This window comes from Rhinolophus ferrumequinum, chromosome 27 (assembly GCF_004115265.2).
Source record: "Rhinolophus ferrumequinum isolate MPI-CBG mRhiFer1 chromosome 27, mRhiFer1_v1.p, whole genome shotgun sequence".
NCBI lineage: Eukaryota > Metazoa > Chordata > Mammalia > Chiroptera > Rhinolophidae > Rhinolophus > Rhinolophus ferrumequinum.
This window is the reverse complement of record NC_046310.1, coordinates 660,846-684,427: the sequence shown is the minus strand read 5'-3', so window position 1 is coordinate 684,427 and position 23,582 is coordinate 660,846. Positions and strand designations below refer to the sequence as shown.

The window sequence follows — 23,582 nt, the reverse complement described above, 5'->3', positions numbered from 1 at the left end:
AGGACCACCCTGTTTTGATTCCTGTAGATTTGTACTAAGTTTTGAAATCAGGAAGCATGCGCGCTCCAGCTTTGGTCTTCTTTTTCAGGATTACGGTGGCTGTTCAGGGTCCCTCGAGAATCCATATGAATTTTAGGATGGGTTTTCTATTTCTGCAAAAACCATCATTGGGATGTTGATGGGGATTACATTTTAACTTGGGCGTCAGAATCATTTGTAGCCTCCCACTGTGCGCTCACTGCGAGACTGCTGCTTGCCTTGCTTACTGGGCACTGTGCACTTATGACCGCTGTTATTTTTAGGACGAAGCCTGCAAAAGCCAGAGTTCCTTAGACGTAATCATCTCTCATCTGGTGGTGTGTGTCTGAGTCACTCCTGAAATCTCACCTTTGGTTTTTCTTTGGGTAACTTAGTAGTACATACCACATTCACTGGTTCAGGAGGCAACTGCTGCCTTCTTGGCGGGAAGATGGCTGGGAGAGGCTTTGCAGTGAAGGGAGAAAGTGAGCCGATGCTGGAGTGCTGGCTGCACAGCCGTGGCCTGTGGGTCTGCGTGTTGGTCCCACTTGGAATCAGTCTGAGTTACATGTAGCGCTTTGGGAGGCAACGGCTCCAGCTCCTTTCTGGAGTCGTTCTTGTTGGCCTGAGGGTTAGAGCGCAGTAAATTGCTGTGGCTTTCCTGCGTGTTTTTCCACTCACGGTAACATTTTCTCTTTCAGAATTTGGTGTTCACCTGGCAGAGCTGACCGTGGACCCCCAGGGGGCGTTGGCAATTCGTCAGGTAAGTCCAGACCAAATGGTCCAATTTATAAGTAATTTCCCTTTTGCTAATGAAACTTTCTTATGGGAAAGAGCAAGAATGCGGCCAGTCTATAAATAACCTAGGATTTGGTAGCAGCTTTCGATACACTTCCCATGAATGGATCAGGCCATCTGTATGGTTTTCCTGTGTGAAGAAAGCCTTTTTCTTGCTATGTACCACGTGGCTTCTTCTCTTCACAGCTCGCATCAGTCATTTTGAAGCAGTATGTGGAGACTCACTGGTGTGCCCAGTCAGAGAAGTTTCGGCCTCCTGAAACTACCGAAAGGGTAAGGACAGTGAGCTGGTCCGTCTGCCTGTGGTTGGAGGACCCATCTGACAAGGTGGCGCCGTCCCCATTCCCGGACAGCAGGGGGCAGTCAGAAGACTGTGCAGAGAGAGAGGGGAGCTGGCTGGAGGCTGCGTGGGGAGCCGCGTGCGCGGATGAGAGAGCTCGGGGCCGAGGCTGGCCTGTCTCCAGTCCCATTTCTGCCCTTTGCTGGCCATGAAATACTGGGAAATATTTCACCCTCTGAGCTCCAGTTTCCTAAATACCTAAAGTTAGAGTAACAATTCCAACTTCCAAAGAGTTGTGTGAGGGTTAAATGCGATAGTGTTTCTACTTAGTGCAGTGCTGTGTGGCCACTGCGGGCCCCAAGGAATTTTGAGGTATAAGGTGGCGAGCGAGGCAGTCTGCTGGAACTCCCTGCAGTCACAGAAATGTTGTGTATCTGTGCTGTTGAGTACGGCAGCTGCTGGCCACACGTGGTGCTGAGCACGGAAACTGCCGGTGTGACCGAGGGACTGAATTCTACCTTCCTTCCACTTTCACTGCAAATGGCTGCTGAGACGGACGGCGTGCGTGTAGAGCGCACAGATGAGGGCTGTGGGACCTGCTCGTCAGGTGTCTGGATTGGAGGTTTTGACAGCTACGCAGTATCTTCTGCTCATGGTTTTCCTCGTGCGCACACCGGGTAGGAGTTGGCTACCACGTGCAGCCGGCTCTCACGGCAGGTGGCCTTTCCTCTGCAGGCGAAAATCGTCATCCGGGAGCTGCTGCCCAATGGGCTGCGAGAGTCCATCAGCAAGGTGCGCTCCAGCGTGGCCTACGCCGTGTCGGCCATTGCCCACTGGGACTGGCCGGAGGCCTGGCCGCAGCTCTTCAACCTGCTCATGGAGATGCTGGTGAGCGGAGACGTCAACGCCGTGCATGGAGCCATGCGCGTGCTGACAGGTGGGTGCCAGAGCCTCTTCCCGGGGTCGGGGCTCGGGTCGCAGGTGGCCGGAGACGCACAGGAAGCTGTGGGCTGGCGTGACTCCAGCCAGCGGCACTGGAGGTGTGAGCTCTCGCCGCCCGCCGTGGCCCCTCCCTCCTGCTGTGCTGTCTCCATAGCTGCCCCCCACGCCACTCCCTTCCAGGGAGTTGAGGGAGCACCGCACAGGGGCTGCCCCCAGACCTCGCCACTCCAGGGTGACGGACAGTAGCTGGGCACACATACCAGCTCACAGTCCGCCTTTGCCTTGACCCGACTCACTGTGTCTCTTGAGCCAGAGTCTCCTCGTAGGTAAAATTCACATAACGAGAGGATCTACGTCAGAGGAACGTTTGGTCGTTTTAATGAGCTAATCGACGTAAAATGTTACTAACTGATGCCATTAATACACTGTAAACTTTAGCCATTATGATTGTCCTCCTTGTTACGTATTATTTTTCTATTAATAGTTCAACCAAGTCAAAATTAAGAATCAAAATGCAAGAAAGAAGGTAAAAACAGTGTAGCTATAAAACCCTGGCCTTCGTGCAGCCGGCCTAGAGACTATGTAGCCTTTGGCATCTTTTCTTTCTGTTCTGAGAAGTGGATAAAAATACTTGAACTTTCAGTCCAAGACTTGGTGGGTATCTCTTCTCAGCTCGGTTGACTGATCTGTCCGTCCGTCCCTCACAGAACCTGTCTTCACAAATCCCGAGGTCTGGCCTGAGTTTCCTTCTACCTGCCGCCCCGGGTGAAGTCTCTGTTTTGCCTTCAAGGAATCCTTACCCGGACATCAGCCATCTTCTGTCGCCCTTTTACAAGTCCTGTTTCCCCTCTGTTCATACAGCTTAGTGGAAGTCCCACCTGTATTCCTCCTTCCCTAGGATGTACTCGCTTACTGAAGCGTATTCTTGCCTAGTGATAAGGGCCGTTTCTCCTTTTTGGAATCTGTTTACCGAACTTGGCATCTGGGCCCAATTGTCCAGCGCATGAGACGGTGATGGTCGGCAGGAGCAATTCTGTGTCCAGAAGCAAATCCTTTCTCCTTTCATTTCAAACCCCCTCTTCCCAGGCCTTGTACTCGTACTGATTACCTGTGACAGGTGCTCACTGTGTAGAGCAGAATTGCCAAAACGATGACATCGTTCCCTGCTCGGGTTTCCCCTCGCGTCTCTTGTGTGACTCACTCTCCAGGCGACTTCACAGACCCCTCTCCTTGGAATTAGCCTTCCAGGATTCCTTACTCACAAGTTCTTGGCACCAAAATATCAGTGAACAGATGTGTTGTCTGCCAAGCAAAGGGAGCCTTGCCTTCCAGTCTCCCAACACAAGTCCAGCTTGTTCAAAACGGAGGTTGTGCATTTCTCGTGATTGGGAGCTAAGCGCATTCGTCGCGCTGGACGAGGGGGATGGCTGTTCTGTCAGCCTCAGTCACCGCATCAGATGGGGGGGTGCACCGTTTTGTGACGCAGCCAGCGGACATGGGACAGGGCTGCCCCGTCTGTCCTCAGATAGCTGTCTGTTTTCACCTGGGGCTAGACCGTGCTCTAACGATAGCAGAGACCTGCGTGGAGATGGCAGGACGTGGTGTGGACAGGAGCCTGTAGGAGGACGGGCTGGCTGTCCTCAGTCGGCCTTCTGCAGGGCTTCCCGTTAAACTCAGGACATGAAAGAACCAACTCAGGCTGGCGCTGTGGAGGGAAGGCAGATGGCAGCCAAGGAGGGACGTGTTTAGCTACCCGCCACAGCTCCTTTTTTCCGTCTCAGAGAACTTTGGAGACTGAGATGTTGCTGGTGTCCCACGCTTTTCCTGAGTTGCTCGGTGACCTCAGAAAACTTACTTTGGACTCCAGCTTATCGGTGTTAATACATTGAGACCACCAGGAATGATGATAGGGGAGTAAAAATGTGGCTAGGCTCTTTATTCGTGGAATTAAATCATGCCACCAAGTTTTCGTAAAACTTGTTTTCATGAATGGTATCCATTACACGTGTGTGGACTGATTCCAATTAAATGAAACACTCCTTACTGCTCAGTTCAGGATTTATTCTTCAGGAAGAACGCACCGCTGCTTAAGAAGACTCAGCCTTGAGTGTTTGGTCTTCATTTGACCCTGGTGGTGGTTCTGCCCGGGGGTGTGCAGTGTGGACCTGGGAGGAGCCCACTCGCGTTTCCTGATGTACATCCCGAAAATGCCCCAGCCGACTCGCTCTGTCCCAGCGATAATGTGGAAGAGCCGGGAAAAGCAGGTCACGTGAGCAGACGTTGGCGCTCAAGGGCTCGCACTGCACTGCTTAGGACAGGAAATCCCGGTGCCTCGTGGCGTTTGTGGGCGCGAGGGGAGATGTGAGCCGTGTCCCTCGCCATCCGCGTGCAGGCGGCCCTGTGCCGCCTCCGTCTGGTGGAAATCGCTTTCTGTTGCCGAGAGCAGCAGCGTCTGGCTTCTAGGTCAGTGAGTCATTCGCTGCTCTGCGAACAGGAAGCTGAGTGTGCACAGCTGTTCTGTCCATGGGAGCAGCCGGAGGGCACCTGAAGGGTGGCACGTGGCACAAAGTAGATAATGCAGGGATTTCCTCGGGGGGCCTCCAGGGGACTTCTGCCCACTGCTGTCACAGGTTTTCTCAGCACTTCTGTAAGGCTTTTCTTAATCGCCCGTGTTTGCCTTTATCTCTGTATTGTTCTCTTTCCCCTTATAACAAATACTCAGTAACTCTTGCGACTTTCCTTCCCAGGAGAAGGCCACCAGGCCAGTGTCCCTACCTGTACTCTATCTGTTGGGGTGTTACCCCCAGAAGCAGCTTGAAAATGTTGGCACTCAGTGTGTTTACAAGGCAACCTAGTTTTACGATACTGCTTTTTCTTTGCAGAATTCACTCGAGAAGTAACAGACACACAGATGCCACTCGTGGCTCCTGTCATCCTCCCAGAGATGTACAAGATCTTCACCATGGCCGAGGTATGGAATCGCAGCTTGAGCGCTCGGGCTCTGGGCAGCCCCGCGCCCAGGTGGGACGCGGTGTGTATGCTGCTGAAGAGGAGAACGGACAAAGATCTGAGTCTGGATTAACCTCAGACCGATCACTTTGGGTAAAAGTGAAAGAGCTGCACTGTGTCTTCACGTGGCTTGTACCTCCTGGCCTCCTGTGACCCTTTATGCCACCTGGAGCCTCCCGTTGAGGCTCCTGGGCCCACGGAGCCCAGCTGAGTGTCCGGAAGCAGCCTGTCACCGCCTTGCCATGCTAGGCCCCTAACACTGCACGCCTATTTGATGGCTGAGCGGAGGGATGGTAACTCACTCCCCGGGAGTGTGAGTGCCTGAGGCGTGTGTCTTAACCTCCCTGCTCCTCTCTGGCCCCAGCCAAGGGCCTGCATTTTGTAAGAAGAACACTGACCGTGTTGGGATTTCAAGCAGGACCCACCCTATTGAGTTTCGTCAGACTGGCCGCAGAGGCCTGTGTACATAGAAGACTTGTTACAGTGAGCCCTGGCGTCCTGCTGCCTCCCGTCCTCTGAGCTGGAGAAGCCTATCTCCTGGACACGAGGGATGACATGCCCCATCTCCACGGGGAATCCTGTCCCGTGTCAGGGTTGAGAAGCCATAGTTGTTCTTCTAGTCACAGATACACAGACAGGCGCACACAGCGATGTCATGGCCGTGCTGTAACTTTGTTCCCAGGTGTATGGCATTCGGACCCGCTCCCGAGCTGTGGAGATTTTTACCACTTGTGCCCATATGATCTGTAACATGGAGGAGCTGGAAAAGGTGAGTCGCAGACGTCCTGCTGCAAAGTCGTCACCAGTGCGTTCCACTGCAGGCAGAGGTGTCTTCCTGTGTTGTGGCAGTACCAGCATGCACACGAACGGGGTGCTGGCCGCTCTGAGCACGGCGGGAAAACCGTCACTGCGTGCAGCTCCCCTTAGCCTGTATCCGTTCATACTGTCACCGAGCCCTTCCGCACTCTGTGGCCCTCTCGTGTGATACAGCCCAGTGGCAAACACCGGTCCCTGTTACGTAAGAGGTGGTCTTCCGCAGTAGCTCTGAGGAGGCTGAGGGAGCCACCCGCTGCCCATAGAGCTGCTCCCCTCTGACTGGACCCGACCTGAGCACTGGACGTGTGTCCGGTGCTGACGTGCTTTCTGATGCCAGGGCGCAGCCAAGGTCCTGATCTTCCCCGTGGTGCAGCAGTTCACAGAGGCCTTCGTTCAGGCCCTGCAGATACCGGACGGCCCCACGGCGGACAGTGGGTTTAAGATGGAAGTGCTGAAGGTAAACCCTGCTGCCGGGGGGCGGGGGCACAAGTGCACGACTGATGTCATCGGTGTCCTCCCGTGTCACTCAGCCTCGCGTCTTTTGCGTTGAACTCTCAGGCAGTGACAGCCCTGGTGAAGAACTTCCCGAAGCACATGGTGTCGTCCATGCAGCAGATCCTGCCGATTGTCTGGAACACCCTGACCGAGAGTGCAGCTTTATATCCTTCCCAGAAGCGGGGCCCGCCAGCACGCAGGCTGGGGATAGCGCCCGGTCTGCCACTTTGTGAAATGAGGTCTTTGAAGGACCCACTCTTAGTGTTAGTGGGTGTGTACGCTTAGTGTCCACCTTCCCCTGTAGAATGCATGCAGAGCAGACTCTGAGGTGTCTTTCTTTACTCATCATCATACCTACGTGAGGACGGAAGTCAATTACACAGAGGACGTAGAGGACCCCGTGGACTCGGATGGTAGGTCGTGTGTGTGGTCTGACCTGGGAGCGGGGGGACGCAGACGGGGAGGGAGGCCCCACCCCGAGGCTCGCTCTTCACCGAATGTTCTGCGCACGCTTCCCTTGGCATGTAGGTGTGGGGGGAACCAGGCGCCGGCCCAGCCAGCTTGCTCTGGCGTTTCACCGGCTGTAACTTGGAGGGCCCAGATGACGAGGCTTTCCTTTCTGTGTTAATATTTTTAGGGATTTGACAGCAAAAACAGAAAATGCTGTAAAATATGTTCAGTGTTTCTGATTCTTTGACTTGAAAAACCAAAGAACGTTTACTATCCTCAGTTTCTTTCTCTGACACGTCAGCCGACTCTTCCGTTCCCTTGGGAACAATAATTAGCAAGGGCTTTAAATATTCGTTAGTTTAAAAGATAATGTAGTTTGTGTCCTTTTGCTTTCTTGTCATTCAAGCCTTCTCTTTTGTGTATTTCCTGTAGGTGAAGTGCTGGGCTTTGAAAATCTCGTCTTTAGCATTTTCGAATTTGTCCATGCTCTTCTGGAAAACAGCAAATTCAAAAGCACTGTTAAGAAAGCCTTGCCTGAGCTGATTTACTATGTTATCCTATACATGCAAATCACTGAGGAACAGGTAAACGAGACACAGGTACAGCACACGTTTGGGAAGTCTGCCTTGAATGTGACACCTGGGACCAGACAGCCGTGTGTTCCTAAAAACAGACACCAGCACAGTAACTTCCTGTGGCGTTGTAGGGACGCGTTCGTGTCAGTGTTACCAGGTCCCTGGGTGTTGGGGTGTCATCTGCTCCTGTATTGAGTAATTAGGCTCTCAGAATACTTTGACTTCACCTCTGTAGGTAGGGCCACTAAGCAGAGGCCCTGACACCTGCCAAGAAGCTGTTCTTTCTCTCTAAATAGTGAGACACGGAGGTCGTGTCACCAGCCTGGTGCTGGGTCTAAATTAGACCAGAAACGATCACATAGGATAATGCTTCTCTTTCATAAGCAGCACAGGAATCGACTAACTGTCACGTTAAATATCCCATCAGACCTAATATGTTCAGAAAATTGGCCTATCGAAGCGTCACAGCTGACTGACGTAGCAGAGCCAGTGACCTGCCACATTCTGAACTAGTGTCCTGGAGAGCGATAACCTCGTACTGACCTTGCTAGAGGATTCGCTTCTCTACATCAAAGAGAAAAGACTTGAAGCTAGACTTTTGTTCTGGATGAACACAAAGGTTGAGGTCTTCCTGTGTGCACGGACGAAATGCGGGGCATGTGAACCGGAGTGGCAGTCTCACAGACACCTGCCATCGTCATCTTTCAGATTAAAGTGTGGACAGCCAACCCGCAGCAGTTTGTAGAAGATGAGGACGACGACACTTTCTCCTACACGGTCAGGATTGCAGCTCAAGACCTGCTCCTGGTAAGGGGGCCGCCTTGATGCCCCACCGGTAACCCTAGGCAGGCCCTCAGCTTCTCTTTCTAGACCTCTGACTTTCTAGACATCTTAGACTTTGGGGGAGAAAGAACAAGAGAACATCTCAAACGAAATGTGAGACTCGGGCATTCCAGAGTCATATCTCCTGGTTCTGATTGACAGGTCACTATTAGGTGTACAGTTGTGCAGAGGATAAAGTGTTCTTATCAGTAAGGGCGGTTTAGTGGGGAACATTTCCATTGAACCCCCTCTTCAGCAGGAGTCTGGAGCACAATCCAGAGGTTGGCAAACTTAAAACGTGAGATTGCCGGGGGGTGACACCCAGACACCAGCTCTCTCTGCCTCTGACTGGGGCTGCAGTTCTGTGAAGAAGCTGCCCCATGCCGCCTATGGGTGGCCGGTTTGTTCTCTTTGTTGTTGAATTCTTCTCATTAGACTTGAGTATTTCTGAGCACCCTAAGTTCAGTGTGTGGATTAGCCTTTATTTCCACGGTCAGGCTCTCAGAGAATAGTGTCAGGTCCGTCGTCACCAAAGCTGGGTCTGTTGGAGCCTGGCAGTCTTCGGAACGTGGCCAGAGGGATCCGCACATGTCGTTAGCTTTCCATCACCTGGGCACTCAGAAATACACTTAGTACCCCGATGTCGTCAGAGGCCTGATCAGAGCTGAGCACGTGCACGTGAAAGAGTGGAACTCACGTTTGCAGCTTGCAGCTGAAATGGGTTTTGCTCCCACGGGGAGGCTTATTAGCCTGTCTCCTCTCCCCAGGCTGTGGCCACCGACTTCCAGAATGAAAGCGCAGCAGCCCTGGCTGCCGCAGCCACTCGGCATTTGCAGGAAGCTGAGCAAAGCAAGAACAGTGGCACTGAGCACTGGTGAGAGTGGGCACCGGGAGGCCACACGGTGGGGTGGGGGGATGTCACACGGGCGCATCTTGGGTCTCGGATCTGTGCAGCCAGGCTGGCTTTGTGCCATCAGTTAAAGCGGCCCTCTCCACCTTAAAATAACTGCCTGAGGTACCTTTATTTTGCCCCTGCTTAAAAAGCCTTGAAAGGAAGTTCTGTGGCTTTGTTTTGAATTAGAAAGCTTTCATTACTGACTATGGCTGTTTTCAGCCATAGGTTTAGGTTGGAACGGCCGGTGGATGGGCTTTGGGTCACACTGTACTGGAGCGCCCTTTCCTGAACTGCTTCCCTCGCATACTTGTCTTTGCGGCAGTGTGGTTTGCTTTCCCCTCTTGCAGGTGGAAGATCCACGAGGCCTGCATGCTTGCTCTGGGCTCAGTGAAGTCCATTATCACGGACAGTGTGAAAAACGGCCGGGTCCATTTCGACATGCATGGGTTCCTGACCGGTGTCATCCTCGCAGACCTCAACCTTTCAGGTATGTCTCGGCACGGTGCCAGGCTTCTGGAAGACTTTAGGCCTGGCGTCACCTCAGTTACGTTGTCCACTGAGATAGGTAAGCCAGGCACTCACGTGTCCTTTGGGGGAAATTCTTCTTCCCGCCCTAGAGCTCGAACTTATCTGCACCCATAAAACAGCCCAGAGATCTCGGCTCGAGCTTCACCAACTGAGAGACTAAGTTTGCCTTGCTCTTCAGTCTTCCTCCCAAGCCAGCACTCAGGTCACGGCCGTTTTGCGTTGGAATAGAACGCGCATCTGGCTGCTGTGCCGTGAGGGTTCTGGCTGAGTCCCGCCGGCAGCAGTAAGCCCACGGTACCCTCAGGCAGTCTGTCCCCCTCAGTCTTCCTGCTTGTTTCCTGTCCTTTCCTCCAGCTGTATTCTTGGCCGGTGTCCACTAATTAAAATGTTCCCTTCTCGTGGCGCATTAACTCCCTGCCGTAAAGGAAAAGGTAGCCTAATTTTCCGGCAAGGCAGAGCGCCTACGGCCCGGCGTCTCCAGCCCCATCGTGGCTTCTGCCCCCGCCATCTCCTTACAAAACGCTGTCCCCGCCTCTGTGAGTACATAGGCCCGGACACGGGGTGGTGTCTGTGCCATTCCCGGTCCCCACCGGCCCCTTCTCCACGGGTAGCCCTCGAACACATCCTGCTCTGACAAGCAGGTACTGTCGTGTGGAATGGAAGTGTTGGAATTTCTCAAACCCATCGACGTATTCTTTGTAGGATTTGCCCTGGCAAAGAATCTTTAAAAATTCATGGAGATCTGAGGATATTTGTGTGAAGACTGGCAAAACATTTAATATTGAGCTTATCTTCGTGCCGACAGCGAAGAGCTTTCTGCCCCAGCCATTTTTAAACTTTTTGGTCTCAGTTCCCCTTTACACTTTAAAAAATTGTCAGTGATCCCAAAGAGACCATTGAATTGCTGTGAATTTTATGTATTAATATTTAATATTAGAAATGAAAACTGAAAAACATTCTAAAATGCAGACACACGTCCCATTAGCTGGCAGGGCCGTGGTGTCACACACCGTGTCACCCCTGGAAAACGCCACACGGTACACTGAAAGACTGGGAGGGCATGCCCTGGGGCTGCTGCGGAAATCAGTCTCACGTGCGGGGCTCCCGGGACAGCTGCTGCTCTGTGTTCTATAAACCGGTGGGGAACGGTTAGGCCGGCAGTGTGTGTTAGGTCCTGTTCAGTAGGTCCCATCACGTAAATGTTTACCGTGCACGTGACTAAGTTAAGCCCTGTGCTGGGCCGAGCGGTGTGGTCCTGTCCTCAGCGTGTGGTGGGCGGGGGTGGTCGCCCTGACACCGGGGCTGGCAGAGCAAAGTACCTGACGTGTAGGAGGCTGAAGGGGCGGCTGACAGCGTCACAGAGCTGCTAGGGTTTCTTCAGCCCGCACGGGCAATTGGGTAATGCAGGGAGGGCTGTGGCCCAGAAACGGGACACGGGAGGTACGTTGCTGGGAGCATGTGTTCCTGAGATTAGGAGCCGTAGAGGGAGATCACGTCACGCGAGAGCCCCTCCTCTCGGGGCCTTGAATGCCGTGCTGACAGAGGGGGTCTTTACGGGGTAGACTGGAATTTATTGACATTTTAAATAACAGAATGCCAGAGCGATGGTGTATAATGTCCCCGTAGTGGCCCAAGAGGAGAACGGGCCGTGACGGCATTGAGAGGACTCACTAGTCGTGCCGCGGGAGAACAAGAGCTGGGTGGGACGGGTGGGAAGCTTTCTCAGTCTGAGAATCGCCGCTAGTGAGTGACGAGAGAAATGAGAAGCTGATTGTTCAGCGCAGGCCATACACGTTGGCTTTTCCCGTTCTCTCAGCGGAGTGTGTGCATTGCGTGGATCCCGTTACCGTGACTAGGCGGCCGTGGAGGGAAGGGGGGGCGAGGGGCAGGCACGCGTCCTGTCCGTCCCCTAACTGCTCTCTCTTCCTCCCAGCGTCTCCTTTCCTCTTGGGTCGGGCACTTTGGGCTGCCAGTCGGTTCACTGTTGCCATGTCCCCTGAATTGATCCAGCAGTTTCTACAGGCAACAGTTAGTGGTCTTCACGAGACACAACCCCCATCGGTTCGCATTTCTGCTGTGAGAGCCATCTGGGGGTGAGTACGCCACCTTAGGGCAGGGACGCTGTTCTGAGAGAGAAAGTTACTCAGAACAGAGGCCCACACAGCAGTCGTCCCGTGGGCGGGGTTGCTTGGAACTTTTTGATGAAGATCTGCGGAGTGAATGTGGGACAGGAGACGCCATACCAGCAGCATGGCTTCTGGGGGCCCGCGGCCTGGCGCTCTGGGACAGGGCCACTCGCATAGGGTGGCCCGGCAACGAATTAGAGCTCAGGTCATTTTGTGGGTTGATTGCTCTGTGTTAGGAACCAAAATGGGGACAGTGTGGCCTGGAAAGGCTGCCTGTTTCCTCCCGACTTTACGTCCCTTTCCCTGCTCAGTGCTAGGGGCTCAGCTAGTCGTTTATTTATATTCCTGCCCAGACCGGCAAGAGCGTTGTTATTTTAAAGTCCAAATTTAAGAGTCTCAGTTGACGCCTAAACACTCCCTAAAATCCTAGAAACAAAGCTGTCTCCACCTGCTGCGCTCACCTTTTGAAGCAGGGATCGAGATACCGTGCATTACTACGTCTTTAGAAAGCACTGGGGCAGTGATGTCAGTGGGATGGCTGAACGAGACCTCTCCCGCATGTCCCTTCCTCATCAACACGTGCCCTTTGGGGAGCTGAGCCCTAGGGACAAGGCTGGGAAAGCCCGGTGCCATGCACTCTCCAGCAGCTGACTTGACGACCGGTGTCGGCTGTAGACCTGGACAGGTCCATACCCCGGGGGACACTGACCCCCCACACACCGGAGAGCCTTGTGGGACTCCAGCAGTCCAGCAGAGATGACACCTCCCATTGGAGCAGAACAGTCAAGACTGGACACTGAAGAGGTCCGTCAGTCAGACCGGAGGAGGTGATGGCCCTGCCGAGGGCAGCGCCCAAGACTTCACGGGACGTGAGAGATCAAGGCCACACGACACCACACAGGACAGCGGTTCTTCAAGGACCAGCCCAGAGACGCCGAGATCTGCAACTCACCCCGTAGAAAGCTGAAAATAGCTGCTTAAAGGAGCTCGGTGAGCTCCAAGGAGACACAGAAAGACAGTTTATGAAATCAGGAAAACAATACACAAACAAAATGAGCAGTTCCGCTAAGAGATAGAAAGCACAGAAAAGAACCAAATAAATTCTGGTTCCAAAGAACACAATGAATGAATGAATGACAACCGCGTGGAGAGCATCAGCTGCTGAATGGCTGAAGCAGAAGGCACCTGTGAGCCAGAAGACCGGGCCTTGGAGATGATCCAGTCAAAGGAGGACAGAGAATAAAGCATGAAAACGAATGAAAGTCACCTTCAGAAGAGAGCCGCCGTGTGCATAGTGGTACATGACGCCACAGGATAAACATCTGGCATCTTCCTCGGGCATCAGTTTTCCTTGAAGACTTTGGGGCTAAAGAAGAAAGTAGGTGCTATGGATAATTTCTTAAAAAGTTTGAACTACACTGGCTTCCACTATAAAGTGACCTCCCTCAGCCTGGCGTGTAAGATCCCCTGTGACCTGACCCGGTGATGTGCTTTACCAGACTGTGTAGTGTCGAGTTCACCGGAAGTGCACAGTCACCAGGCCCTTGGCGTGGAGAAGCGGGGTGGTGGCAGGGCACCAGTGAGTCCGTAGAGATGGATGCAGAGCAGACATGGCTGGGGAGTCACAAGCTGACCACGCCAGGCGCCATGTCCACTCTGAAGAGTCAGACCAGGGCGAGCTGGCGTTGACAGTCAGCGTGTTTTGGGCCAAGAAAAAGCCCGGACAGACCTGGGTCAAAGCCCACAGTTCCCCCGTCACTGTGGACCTTTGAGCCCATAAGACACTTACCAGTGTGTAAAAAAACATTTATTGAGTATCTGGAGAGGGCCGTATTCCTGTGTTAGGTTTTTTAACAGAAACAACGTTTTTATAGACTTTAATTGCCACTCTAAAGATAAACCAAAGACTTGTGTGTTTTTAATAATTGTATCCCAGTGGACGTGGTTAACGGCACCGAGTTGTTATTGATTGAATAAGACGTGACTAAAGTGAGCAATGTGTGTATGGGAAACTTCAGCCCTACAAACAGTGCCCCAACTTTATGTGTGCACAGAGTGTGTATATAAATCGATCTCATGTTAGGATGCACAAAAAAACCCAAAAGTACAAAATGTACATAATGTAGAAGTTGAAAAATAATTTCCTAGTAAATAACAGTTATGCTGGAAGAGATGTTAAAACACTGTAAGTGTTTGGGAAATAACAAGGAAATTGGAGATCCGAACCTTAGGAATGTGACGAAAGCAGGAAGTGGTTCGAGGAGTCAGAGCATTTCACTTCATCTTCATAATTTGGATATAATGATACGAGTGGGATTTACTCGAAAACAGAGTGGGAGACAGACGGAAGTATTTGTAGGCAGTAGCAAAGACCAAAGCAGAAGTAAAGTAGAAAACAGAAATGGTCGGGGCCGGCCCTGTGGCTCAGGCGGTTGGAGCTCCGTGCTCCTAACTCCAAAGGCTGCCGGTTCAATTCCCACATGGGCCAGTGGGCTCTCAACCACAAGGTTGCCAGTTCAGTTCCTCAACTCCCGCAAGGGATGGTGGGCTCTGCCCCCTGCAACTAAGATTGAACACGGCACCTTGAGCTGAGCTGCCACTGCGCTCCTGGATGGCTCGGTTGGAGCGCGGGCTGTCAACCACAAGGTTGCCCGTTCGACTCCCGCAAGGGATGGTGGGCTGTGCCCCCTGCAAATAGCAACAGCAACTGGACCTGGAGCTGAGCTGCACCCTCCACAACTAAGACTGAAAGGACAACAACTTGACTTGGAAAAAAGACCAACTTGACTTGAAAAAAAGGCCTGGAAGTATACACTGTTCCCCAATAAAGTCCTGTAAAGAAAAAGAAAACAAATGGTCATGCTGACATGTATAAAATATGCCACAGAAAGAGGTAGACACTCGGTAGAAGTAGCTTGGTGACGCTGCAGGTACACACACTATCCGTGGGGTTGGAGGGATGCCCTGCTGAGTCACTCTTGCTTGCCTGTCTCCCAGTTACTGTGACCAGCTGAAAGCCTCGGAGAGCACCCAGGTCCTCCAGCCTTTCCTGCCCAGCGTCCTGGATGGCCTGATTCACCTGGCAGCGCAGTTCAGCTCCGAGGTCCTCAACCTGGTGATGGAAGCTCTGTGCATCGTCTGCACCGTGGACCCGGCGTTCACAGCCAGCGTGGAGAGCAAAATCTGCCCCTTCACCATCGCCATTTTCCTGAAGTACAGCAACGGTATGCCACCGGGGAGGGTGCCTGCTGGCGGCGGCGGGCGGTGGCTTCAGGGGAAAACCTCCCTGGGGCTGGTGACCTGCAGTGTCGGAAGCAAAGAATGTGGCTGTCAGTCAGCAGAATAGGTGCTGGCAGGGCGCCGGCCGCACGCGGAAGTGGGCCCCGGTCCTGAGTTAAGGGCAGCCGAGTGTAGCAATAATTCAGAACTGACGACAGTCGGAATCTGAGCAACTACGTCACAGGCGTCCTGCCAGAGGCCTGGAGCTGTAACTTAGAGACGGAGACACTCACTGAACAAAGACACATGCAAAGGCTCGTGAACAGAGTGTTCCTCCCGTGTGTTGTATGGCAGCACACGTTTGAAAATGATGAAGATTAATTATATCCATAAAATGGGATAACATGCAGCCTTTTAACATCAGACTTCAAAGCAATACTGAAAACAATGGCAGAGAGCTTATAGAATGTGAGTAGAGTTTTCCAGAATACATAGGACATAATCCCCAGTGTGGTTTTGTTTTAGCAAAGGATGTTTGTAGAGATATATAGGAAAAAGAGCAGGAAAAACATCAGAATGTTACGGGTACCGTGTTTCCCTGAAAATAAGACCTAGCCCGACAATCAGCTCTAATGAGTCTTTTGGAGCAAAAATTAATATAAGACTGGTATTATATTGTATTGTATTATATTATATTATACTTACTCTTATATTATAGTAAAGTAAGACAAGATCTTATATAAGGCCCAGTCATATTAATTTTTGCTCCAAAAGATGCATTAGAATTGATTGTCCAACTGAGTCTTATTTTCGGGGAAACACGGTAGTTACCTCGAGGTGGTGGGATTATAGGAGTTTCTTTTCATATCTTCCTGCATTTTCTGTGGTGTGTTATTAATACTTTATTATCAGAAAAAAGATGGAGGATGTTTATTTTTAACGAGGGAGCTCCAGTATTGAAGCTCAGAAGCGTGTGTTGGGCTGGGGGTTGGTTACAGGACATGACGACGTCCCCAACATTTCACGGGGTTTGCTCTCTCACCTACACACACCACCTGGAGTGGTTTCTACCTGGCACTCTTGGAAGTGCCCGTTCACTGCAGCCATGCCATGGTGGTCTGTACATAGTCCACTTACCCGTCTGCGGATGGACACGCAGTCGCTTCCGTTGTTTAACACAGGCAGGCAGCAGTGACGGGAGTGTCCCCTGCATGGGCCTTGCCTGCTCGGGCGAGGAGGACGTAGGCCAGGCCGCAGCTCCATGCCCGAGGCGCTGCCTGGCATCCTGGAATAATGGCTTCGGGGGTTCTGTCTCTCATGACTGGCCCTAGGACCAGACAGGCGTCCTCCTTGACACACAGGAACCGGGAAAAGCCAGTGTTGGGCACTTTTTGAAACTTCCATGTGTGTTTGTTAAGAAAGTATCAGTGGGAGTTTTTTTCCTTAAGCCTTTGGTGTCACAATCCATCTAGGTTTTCTGAGAATAAAGACAGTAAAGATTTGCCCCAGAAAAAGCCGCATTTGGTTTTAGGGGTACCTCTCACTGACTCCCCCTGACTCAGTGACCCCATGCGCCCTGTGCCTCTTGGAGATTTGGCATCTCTCCTGTTCTTTCAGGTCATTCATGTGGCCCCACTAGGTCCCCGGTATGTGACACGTAATCCCAGCAGAAGTGGTTACATAGGTTAGGGCCACACAGAAGCACATGCAGACCATCAGGCGGGGGTTCCGTGTTGCCTTGTCCACTTCAGACCCTGTCGTCGCCTCGCTGGCTCAGGATATCTTCAAGGAGTTGTCCCAGATCGAGGCCTGCCAGGGCCCCATGCAGATGAGGCTGATCCCGACGCTGGTCAGCATCATGCAGGCGCCAGCGGACAAGCTCCCGGCTGGGCTGTGCGCTGTGAGTGGGGGGGCGTGGGGGCGGGGCTGTGCGCGGTGAGTGGGGGGGCGTGGGGGCGGGGCTGTGCGCGGTGAGTTGGGGGGTGTGGGGGCGGGGCTGTGCGCGGTGAGTGGGGGGGCGTGGGCGGGGCTGTGCGGTGAGTGGGGGGCGTGGGGGCGGGGCTGTGCGGTGAGTGGGGGGGCGTGGGGCGGGGCGGGGGCGGGGCTTCTGCCAGTGCCGCCTGCACAGCCCACCCCACTGACAGCAAACCCGGAGCACCGAGTCTCGGCTGATTTCACTGGGCTCCTGTGCCCACAAGAACAGTGGGTGATTCTTAGGACTTTAAGGAAAAGGCTCTTGGTCCAGAGGAGCCCTCAGTGGATTGGGCAGAGCGCCACCCCAACTCAGCACCACTGAGTGTCACTGGCTGTCTAGGCCACTGCCACGTACCGCCCACCCGCTGGCCGCACGTGAGGAGGCTGAGAGCTCTGCCCACCTCCTCATTCCTTTTCTCTCAGAAACGTGCTCTGCTTGCTGTGTTGCTCCCACACAGGAAGGAGCCTGGTTGTGGGGCACCCCCGGCCCCATCGTGGAGGCAGTTCTGAGCCCCCTTTCTTCTCTCCTCAGACAGCCATCGACATCCTGACCACAGTGGTGCGGAGTTCGAAGCCCCCCCTTTCCCAGCTGCTCATCTGCCAGGCTTTTCCTGCTGTGGCACAGTGCACCCTACACACAGACGACAACGCCACCATGCAGGTATCTCACCCTGTGACTAGACGGGGACGCCAGCCCCACAGGCACGGGCTCCTAGGAGGCAGGGAATTCGGACCGTTTCATGCTTCTGAGATCTAAGTCTCACATCCGTATTTACCCAAAGGACCAGGACGGGATATGTCTGCAAAAGCCGGTCGTTCATGCTTCGGGGGTTACGACTGTAGACATGTGGACACCACCCTATGTCGGTGTCACTACTGTGGAAGAGGTGGCAGCATAGGGCTTGGGTCATAAGGAAGTCTTTTCCGGATATTTCTTCTCTTGATAAAGTCAAAGTGATGGGCTTTTGGGAACCCTAGGTACCGGCGGTCCCCCAATGACTCCTGCTTCTTGGGCGTTCTTCCAGTCCCAGGGGCGGTCTTTGTGGTTATGACTGTGTGCTTGTCCACTGTTCCTTGTGATCAGAAACACGCATTCTGGAGGTAGCTGGGCAGGTAGGGCAGGGACTGCGTGTGTCTAACGGTGACTCGATGACAGGCGAGGGGGGTGAGCCCCCACAGCCGTCGGGGCTCCCCACTCTTAGGAGGCATAGGCCTCAGCGGGCAGCATTTGCCGTATGGACTGAGGGCCTCCTGCTGTCTGTCCCCCTGTTGATGATCTTGCCTGCCACCCTTTTCTCCCCAGAATGGTGGCGAGTGCTTGCGGGCCTACGTGTCAGTGACGCTGGAGCAGGTGGCCCAGTGGCATGACGAGCAAGGCCACAATGGGCTGTGGTACGTGATGCAGGTGGTGAGCCAGCTCCTGGACCCCCGCACGTCCGAATTCACTGCGGCCTTCGTGGGCCGCCTCGTCTCCACCCTCATTTCCAAGGCTGGGCGGGAGCTGGGCGAGAATCTGGACCAGATTCTGCGTGCGATCCTCAGCAAGATGCAGCAGGCTGAGACGCTCAGTGTCATGCAGGTGAGGGGGTGGGAGAGATGGAGTCACTGGTCAGGCCGAGACGCTGGGTGTCACGGGCGCTTCCCTCACGCCCGTGATGGGGCGGTTACCGTGCTCTCAGCCTGGCCTTGTAGGACAGTCTAGTGAAATCATTCTGTGTGGGCTCAAGAAACGCTGACAAGGAAAGCTCCGTGTTTTTGTTTCTGGACTGCCGGCCCCACTGCCTCACCTCCTGTCTCGGGGATCAGTCTTCCTGAAGGGCGTCCCCCTCTTGTCGCCTCCTAGTCCCTGATCATGGTTTTCGCCCACCTGGTGCACACTCAGCTGGGGCCCCTGCTGGACTTCCTGTGCAGCCTCCCTGGGCCGACCGGCAAACCCGCCCTGGAGTTCGTGATGGCCGAGTGGACCAGCCGCCAGCACCTCTTCTACGGGCAGTACGAGGGCAAAGTCAGGTGGGACCTGCTGGCGTCGCTCCTTTTCCCGGCCGCGTCCTGGCGTCTCGGTGCCATGTCAGACTGCCCCTTCCTGTGCTCCTCTTCCCTTTCTTTATTGCTAACCTACATGACCGGAAGAGCTGCCACCCTGAAATGCCCCAAAGGCAGCCGACACGGAGACACCATGTTTCCTCATCTGTTGGTTGGAGACCCTCTTCTGCCTCAGACCTCACGCAGCCAAGCACTGTGGTGGCTTCTTCTCTTTCTGACCCTGGACTTTGATCCCACCCATGGGTCCTGATCCCCCATCGCACCTCCTAGCAGGGACCCCAGTGTAAAGCTTGCGCACACGGCTTTGCTCCCCAAGTCTTCCCATTGGAGTGTCTGTGGGTGCTGAACCCCAGCTGAATGGTCCTCTCCTAAGAGTAGTGAGCAGACTTCTCACCGTCAGACAGTCTTAGGACGTGACCGCTCAGCCCCTCGGGGGCCCTCTGGCTGGGGGCTGAGTGACCCTTCCGGACTCTTCCCACCAGCTCTGTGGCCCTGTGTAAGCTGCTTCAGCACGGCATCAACGCAGACGACAAGCGGCTGCAGGACATCCGCGTGAAGGGCGAGGAGATCTACGGCGTGGACGAGGGCGTTCGCACCCGCTCCAAGTCAGCCAAGAGTGGGTGACGCTGGGGACGCGGGGGTGGGGGCCATGCGTTGTCATCTCTATAACTGTTAGTGCAGGCTTTGGGGAGAAGCGGCAGGAAGCAACAGGGATAAGCAACAGGTCCGGACACGATGGTCCCTTCGTGTTGTTGGACATCAGGAAACGTCCGCTCAGGCACCGGGGACCCACCCGGCTTTGTCGGGGCTCTAGTACCAGTGACCCCGGCGCTTTGTGGGTGGTGCGTGCCCGGCTGCTCTCGGGCCTGGGGCCTCCTCGTCCCCTGTGCTGCTGTTCCAGGGACAGCTTGTGGGACCAGCGCATGCTCGGCAGTTACTTAGATCCAGCTTGCTTTCTGGCAAAAGTGTCGCTCTTCTAATTCCCAAGCTCTTGTGTCTCCCAACTTCTGAACCCTGGTGACACCAGGTGGACTGGAATCATGGAACTGTGCGTCGCTGCCTGCTGGCGGCAGGACAGGCGTTGCCAACAGTGAGCCCAGTGACAGCCTGACTTTCTCTCCTTCCCAGACCCTGAGCGCTGGACAAACATTCCTTTGCTGGTCAAAATCCTAAAGCTGATCATCAATGAGCTGTCCAACGTCATGGAGGCCAACGCCGCCCGCCAGGCCACGCCTGCAGAGTGGAGCCCAGGTGCCCAGGCCGCTCCGCCCGGCTGCCCGCCACACCGCTGTCAGGGTGTCTGTGGGGCCTCGGAGTCGCTGCTCCGAGGCCTTCCCTGCACCGGCTCTGGCCGGCGTGCTGGGCAGGCAGAGCCACTTTCGGGGAGGCGGCTGCCGCGGCCCTTCCCGTGCGGTTTCCCTCCAGAGCTGCTCGGCCCCTAATCGCCCGGCTCTTCCCCCCAGTTCACTGGGAGGTGTGGCCGTCCCTGGTTCCTCCCACCGGGGACGCCAGGCCACATGGTGGAAACCCGCTGGGCTCTCTGTCCCGGCCCGTGTGGGTTCGGGGAGGGACAGTGTGTGCGTTACCCCAGCTGCTTCTTGTCCCCAAGTAGATGACGCCAATGACATGTGGGAGGAGCAGGACGAGGAGCAGGACGAGGACGAGGAGGACGGCTTAGCCGGCCAGCTCTTATCCGACATTCTCGCTACGAGCAAATACGGTGAGCGGTCTGAGGAGAGCAGCGGTGGCAAGTGCCTCTGCTGTGCGCGGTACCGGGAGTTGGGCGCCAAAAGGGCATCGGTGTTGGTGGGCCCCCACGTCCCATCAGCCGCGCCCGGTGACACCTCATTCCCGGGGCCTCTGCCTGAGCCTCCCGTGCGGCTGTGTCTCACAGAGGACGATTACTATGAGGACGACGAGGAGGATGACCCTGACGCCCTGAAGGACCCTCTCTACCAGATTGACCTGCAGGTGAGACCGTCCAGGGGACGTCTTGCAAGTGACAGTGTCTCAAGCCACGGACCCAGGGACATGGGCTCAGACCCATGTGTTGCCCACCCTGCAGCCTCAGGGCCGAGTCCCTGGCTTGCTGCGCGGTCACAGGCTTGGGGAAGGCGGGGACATTCCCCAGCGTGTTTCCTGCCAGTGCTGTGAAGGCTGGAGGATGAGATGTGCTCTTGGGGAGCTGTGTTCCCCTGTGGACCTGAGTCTCTGGGTGGAAGCTAAACTCGACCCCAGGAGTAGACAGCCCTAGCCTCAAGCTGAACGGCCTTTGTCTGAACGCCCGAGTGCCCCCAGCCCCTCGTGGTTCTCGTTAGAGCACACAGGTGACCCGGGGCCTTCGTGACACCTCCCTCGTCCCTCCAGGCGTACCTCACGGACTTCCTCTGCCAGTTCGCTCAGCAGCCCTGCTACGTGATGTTCTCCGGCCACCTTAACGACAACGAGAGACGGGTTCTGCAGACCATCGGGATCTAGAGAGCGAGCCTCTCCGCGCTGGCCCGTCCACCTGGCCCAGCCATCAACCATTTTGCCGCCGTCGGGCTTGGAGATGCACTTTCTTCTCCACCTAGAGTGGCCTCCTGACTCTCGGCCCTTGGCCTTTGCAGAGTGACAGTGACGACCATTCAGAACCAGCTCGCAGTGCTGTCACAAAGAATGCTGGGAATGCTGGAACAAAGGACACCTCTCAGAGCCCCTCGGAAGACCCCCGAGCTCTAGAGCCCTCTCCTCTCCACGAGCGCCCCTACCTGTGTCCTTCAAGGCCTCTGCCGGCCCGTCCAGAAACATTGCCCACGACAGTCGTGGCCCGGGCTTATTGTGCCCCGCCGGGCACACAGGAAGTGACCGTCTGTTCCAGAGCAGCCGCTGGCTTTCCCAGGACGTCCGATGTGCTCAGACAGGAGTGCTCTGCCCTCCTGCTCAGGCGTCTGCGTTCTCGGTAGGAATGGCAGGAGCTGCCCCTGGCTGCGGCCTCGAGGCTTCCCTCCTGCCGACAACACTACGTCTCTCCCTGTCAGAAGACGTCATCTGGTTCCTGCCTCTTTGCATGACAGCCCCTCCCCAAGCTAGTCCTGTGTATACAGACATGCTCACACACAAAGGAAGCCAGACACATGGCAATTTGTTTTTCCTCTTTTAGGGAAAAAAGGGGGAAAACAGATTTTTTTAAAAGTCCACCTGACCCAACTATATTTAATATGCCTCCTACACGTTTCCACAGACGGATAGTCAAAGGTTACTCCCTTCCCCAGAGACCCTCTGAAGTGGTTAAGTTGTAGCCCTGAGATTTGCAGCGTGTATTTTTCTAGGAGAGTAAAGTAATCTTTACAAATGAACTCAGTCCGCATGATACGGGGAGTCTCAGCCCCTCTGCCTCTGTGCCCTTGAGAAGGAAGAGGAAATACGGGATGAACTAGGTGGAAGCCATCTGGACCCCATGGGCCAGCTGCCCCGGCCACAGGTGACGCCGAGAACGGTGCAGTACCATCGGTGTCTAAGGAGGTCCCTTCATTGGGACCTTAGTCTGCCATGACTCCAAAGGGTGACTGAGGATAGAAATTAGGCAGTGCCCCCCCCACACACACACACGGCAATCTGAGGTCGTGTTGTCACACAGGAAGCGGAGTGGGAAGTGCGTTCACCTCTCCGTTGTCAAGGAAAGGGCCCCGCCGTGTGGCATCCCCGTGCACACGTCCACGGAAGCCTGAGGATTCTGTGGCCAGTGGTGTCCTTGTGTCCAGCTCCCACGGGGGTGGAAGGCGGGCGGTCAGCGCTCGCTGCCAGCCAGCTCTGTGCCCAGGATGGCCTGTGCCTGAGTCGGGGAGTCCCTGATGGTGGAGAACCACGGCGAGTCTGGCCCGCTGGTTCTCAGGAAGCCAGCCAGACCTCGAGACTCTGTCCGTAGCGACCTCAAGGCCGTGCGGAAGGTCCAGTGCTCACGGGCAAAGCAGCTCTCGGCTTTGGCACCAAAGCGTGGTCTCGTGCCGGCAGCCCTGGACTCCTGAGAGCCGGCGTGTGGGACTCCCACACGGAGGCTGGTGCCCTGGTTTCAGGGTAGGACCGGTCCTGAGGAAAGTGTCCTCGTTACAGTGGTGGGGGGCACCCTGCCGTCGGACCCTGTGGTGTGCAGGCACTTCCTGTGTTTCCCGAGTGTCTCACATCGTCCCTCGTCACCTCTGCAGCAGGTGCACAGTGGGTCATTCCCCCTGCTGACGAGGACGACTTCTGAGCAGGAAGAAGAGGTCTGCCCCAGGTCGTGGGGCTGACCACAGGTGGACTGGGCTCCTGGGTGTCTCCTGCGTCTGGCTTCGTCCTGGAAGGGCAGGGCCGGGCGAGCTGGTTAGAAGGAGTTGGCAAGCCGGGCGTGTGAGTGGAGCCCGGGGCTGCTCTGACACGTCAGGTCGGGCCCCAGCAAAGAGCAGCTGGAGGCCTAGGGCTTCCCAGGAGTTGGCTCACCTCTCAGTGGGGAGAATTGAAGGGGAAATGGAAGACAGAAGGAGGGAAAGACCAAGGAAGGAAGCCGGGATCGCAGATCCCTGAGCTCTGAATGACGTGACTGTCGTGTGAATGAATGACCCCAGCAGACGGGT

At 54.9% G+C, this 23,582-nt stretch overlaps 1 protein-coding gene across 1 annotated transcript in view; it reads left to right on the top strand.

Annotated features, from left to right (window-relative positions):
- IPO9 (importin 9) overlaps positions 1-22,328 on the top strand; it is a 34,231-nt gene extending 11,903 nt beyond the window's left edge. Inside the window, exons 2-24 of the mRNA XM_033099483.1 lie at positions 720-781; positions 1,003-1,089; positions 1,832-2,033; positions 4,921-5,009; positions 5,730-5,816; positions 6,201-6,320; positions 6,422-6,522; positions 6,713-6,771; positions 7,241-7,392; positions 8,092-8,190; positions 8,973-9,079; positions 9,448-9,587; positions 11,562-11,721; positions 14,752-14,978; positions 16,725-16,873; positions 17,480-17,608; positions 18,251-18,526; positions 18,791-18,957; positions 19,473-19,606; positions 20,119-20,241; positions 20,603-20,710; positions 20,885-20,961; positions 21,358-22,328. Of these exons, the coding sequence (XP_032955374.1) occupies positions 720-781; positions 1,003-1,089; positions 1,832-2,033; positions 4,921-5,009; positions 5,730-5,816; positions 6,201-6,320; positions 6,422-6,522; positions 6,713-6,771; positions 7,241-7,392; positions 8,092-8,190; positions 8,973-9,079; positions 9,448-9,587; positions 11,562-11,721; positions 14,752-14,978; positions 16,725-16,873; positions 17,480-17,608; positions 18,251-18,526; positions 18,791-18,957; positions 19,473-19,606; positions 20,119-20,241; positions 20,603-20,710; positions 20,885-20,961; positions 21,358-21,468 (2,966 nt within the window). The 3' untranslated portion in view covers positions 21,469-22,328. The remainder of the gene's footprint in view (positions 1-719; positions 782-1,002; positions 1,090-1,831; positions 2,034-4,920; positions 5,010-5,729; positions 5,817-6,200; positions 6,321-6,421; positions 6,523-6,712; positions 6,772-7,240; positions 7,393-8,091; positions 8,191-8,972; positions 9,080-9,447; positions 9,588-11,561; positions 11,722-14,751; positions 14,979-16,724; positions 16,874-17,479; positions 17,609-18,250; positions 18,527-18,790; positions 18,958-19,472; positions 19,607-20,118; positions 20,242-20,602; positions 20,711-20,884; positions 20,962-21,357) is intronic.
- Positions 22,329-23,582: the final 1,254 nt, after the last annotated feature.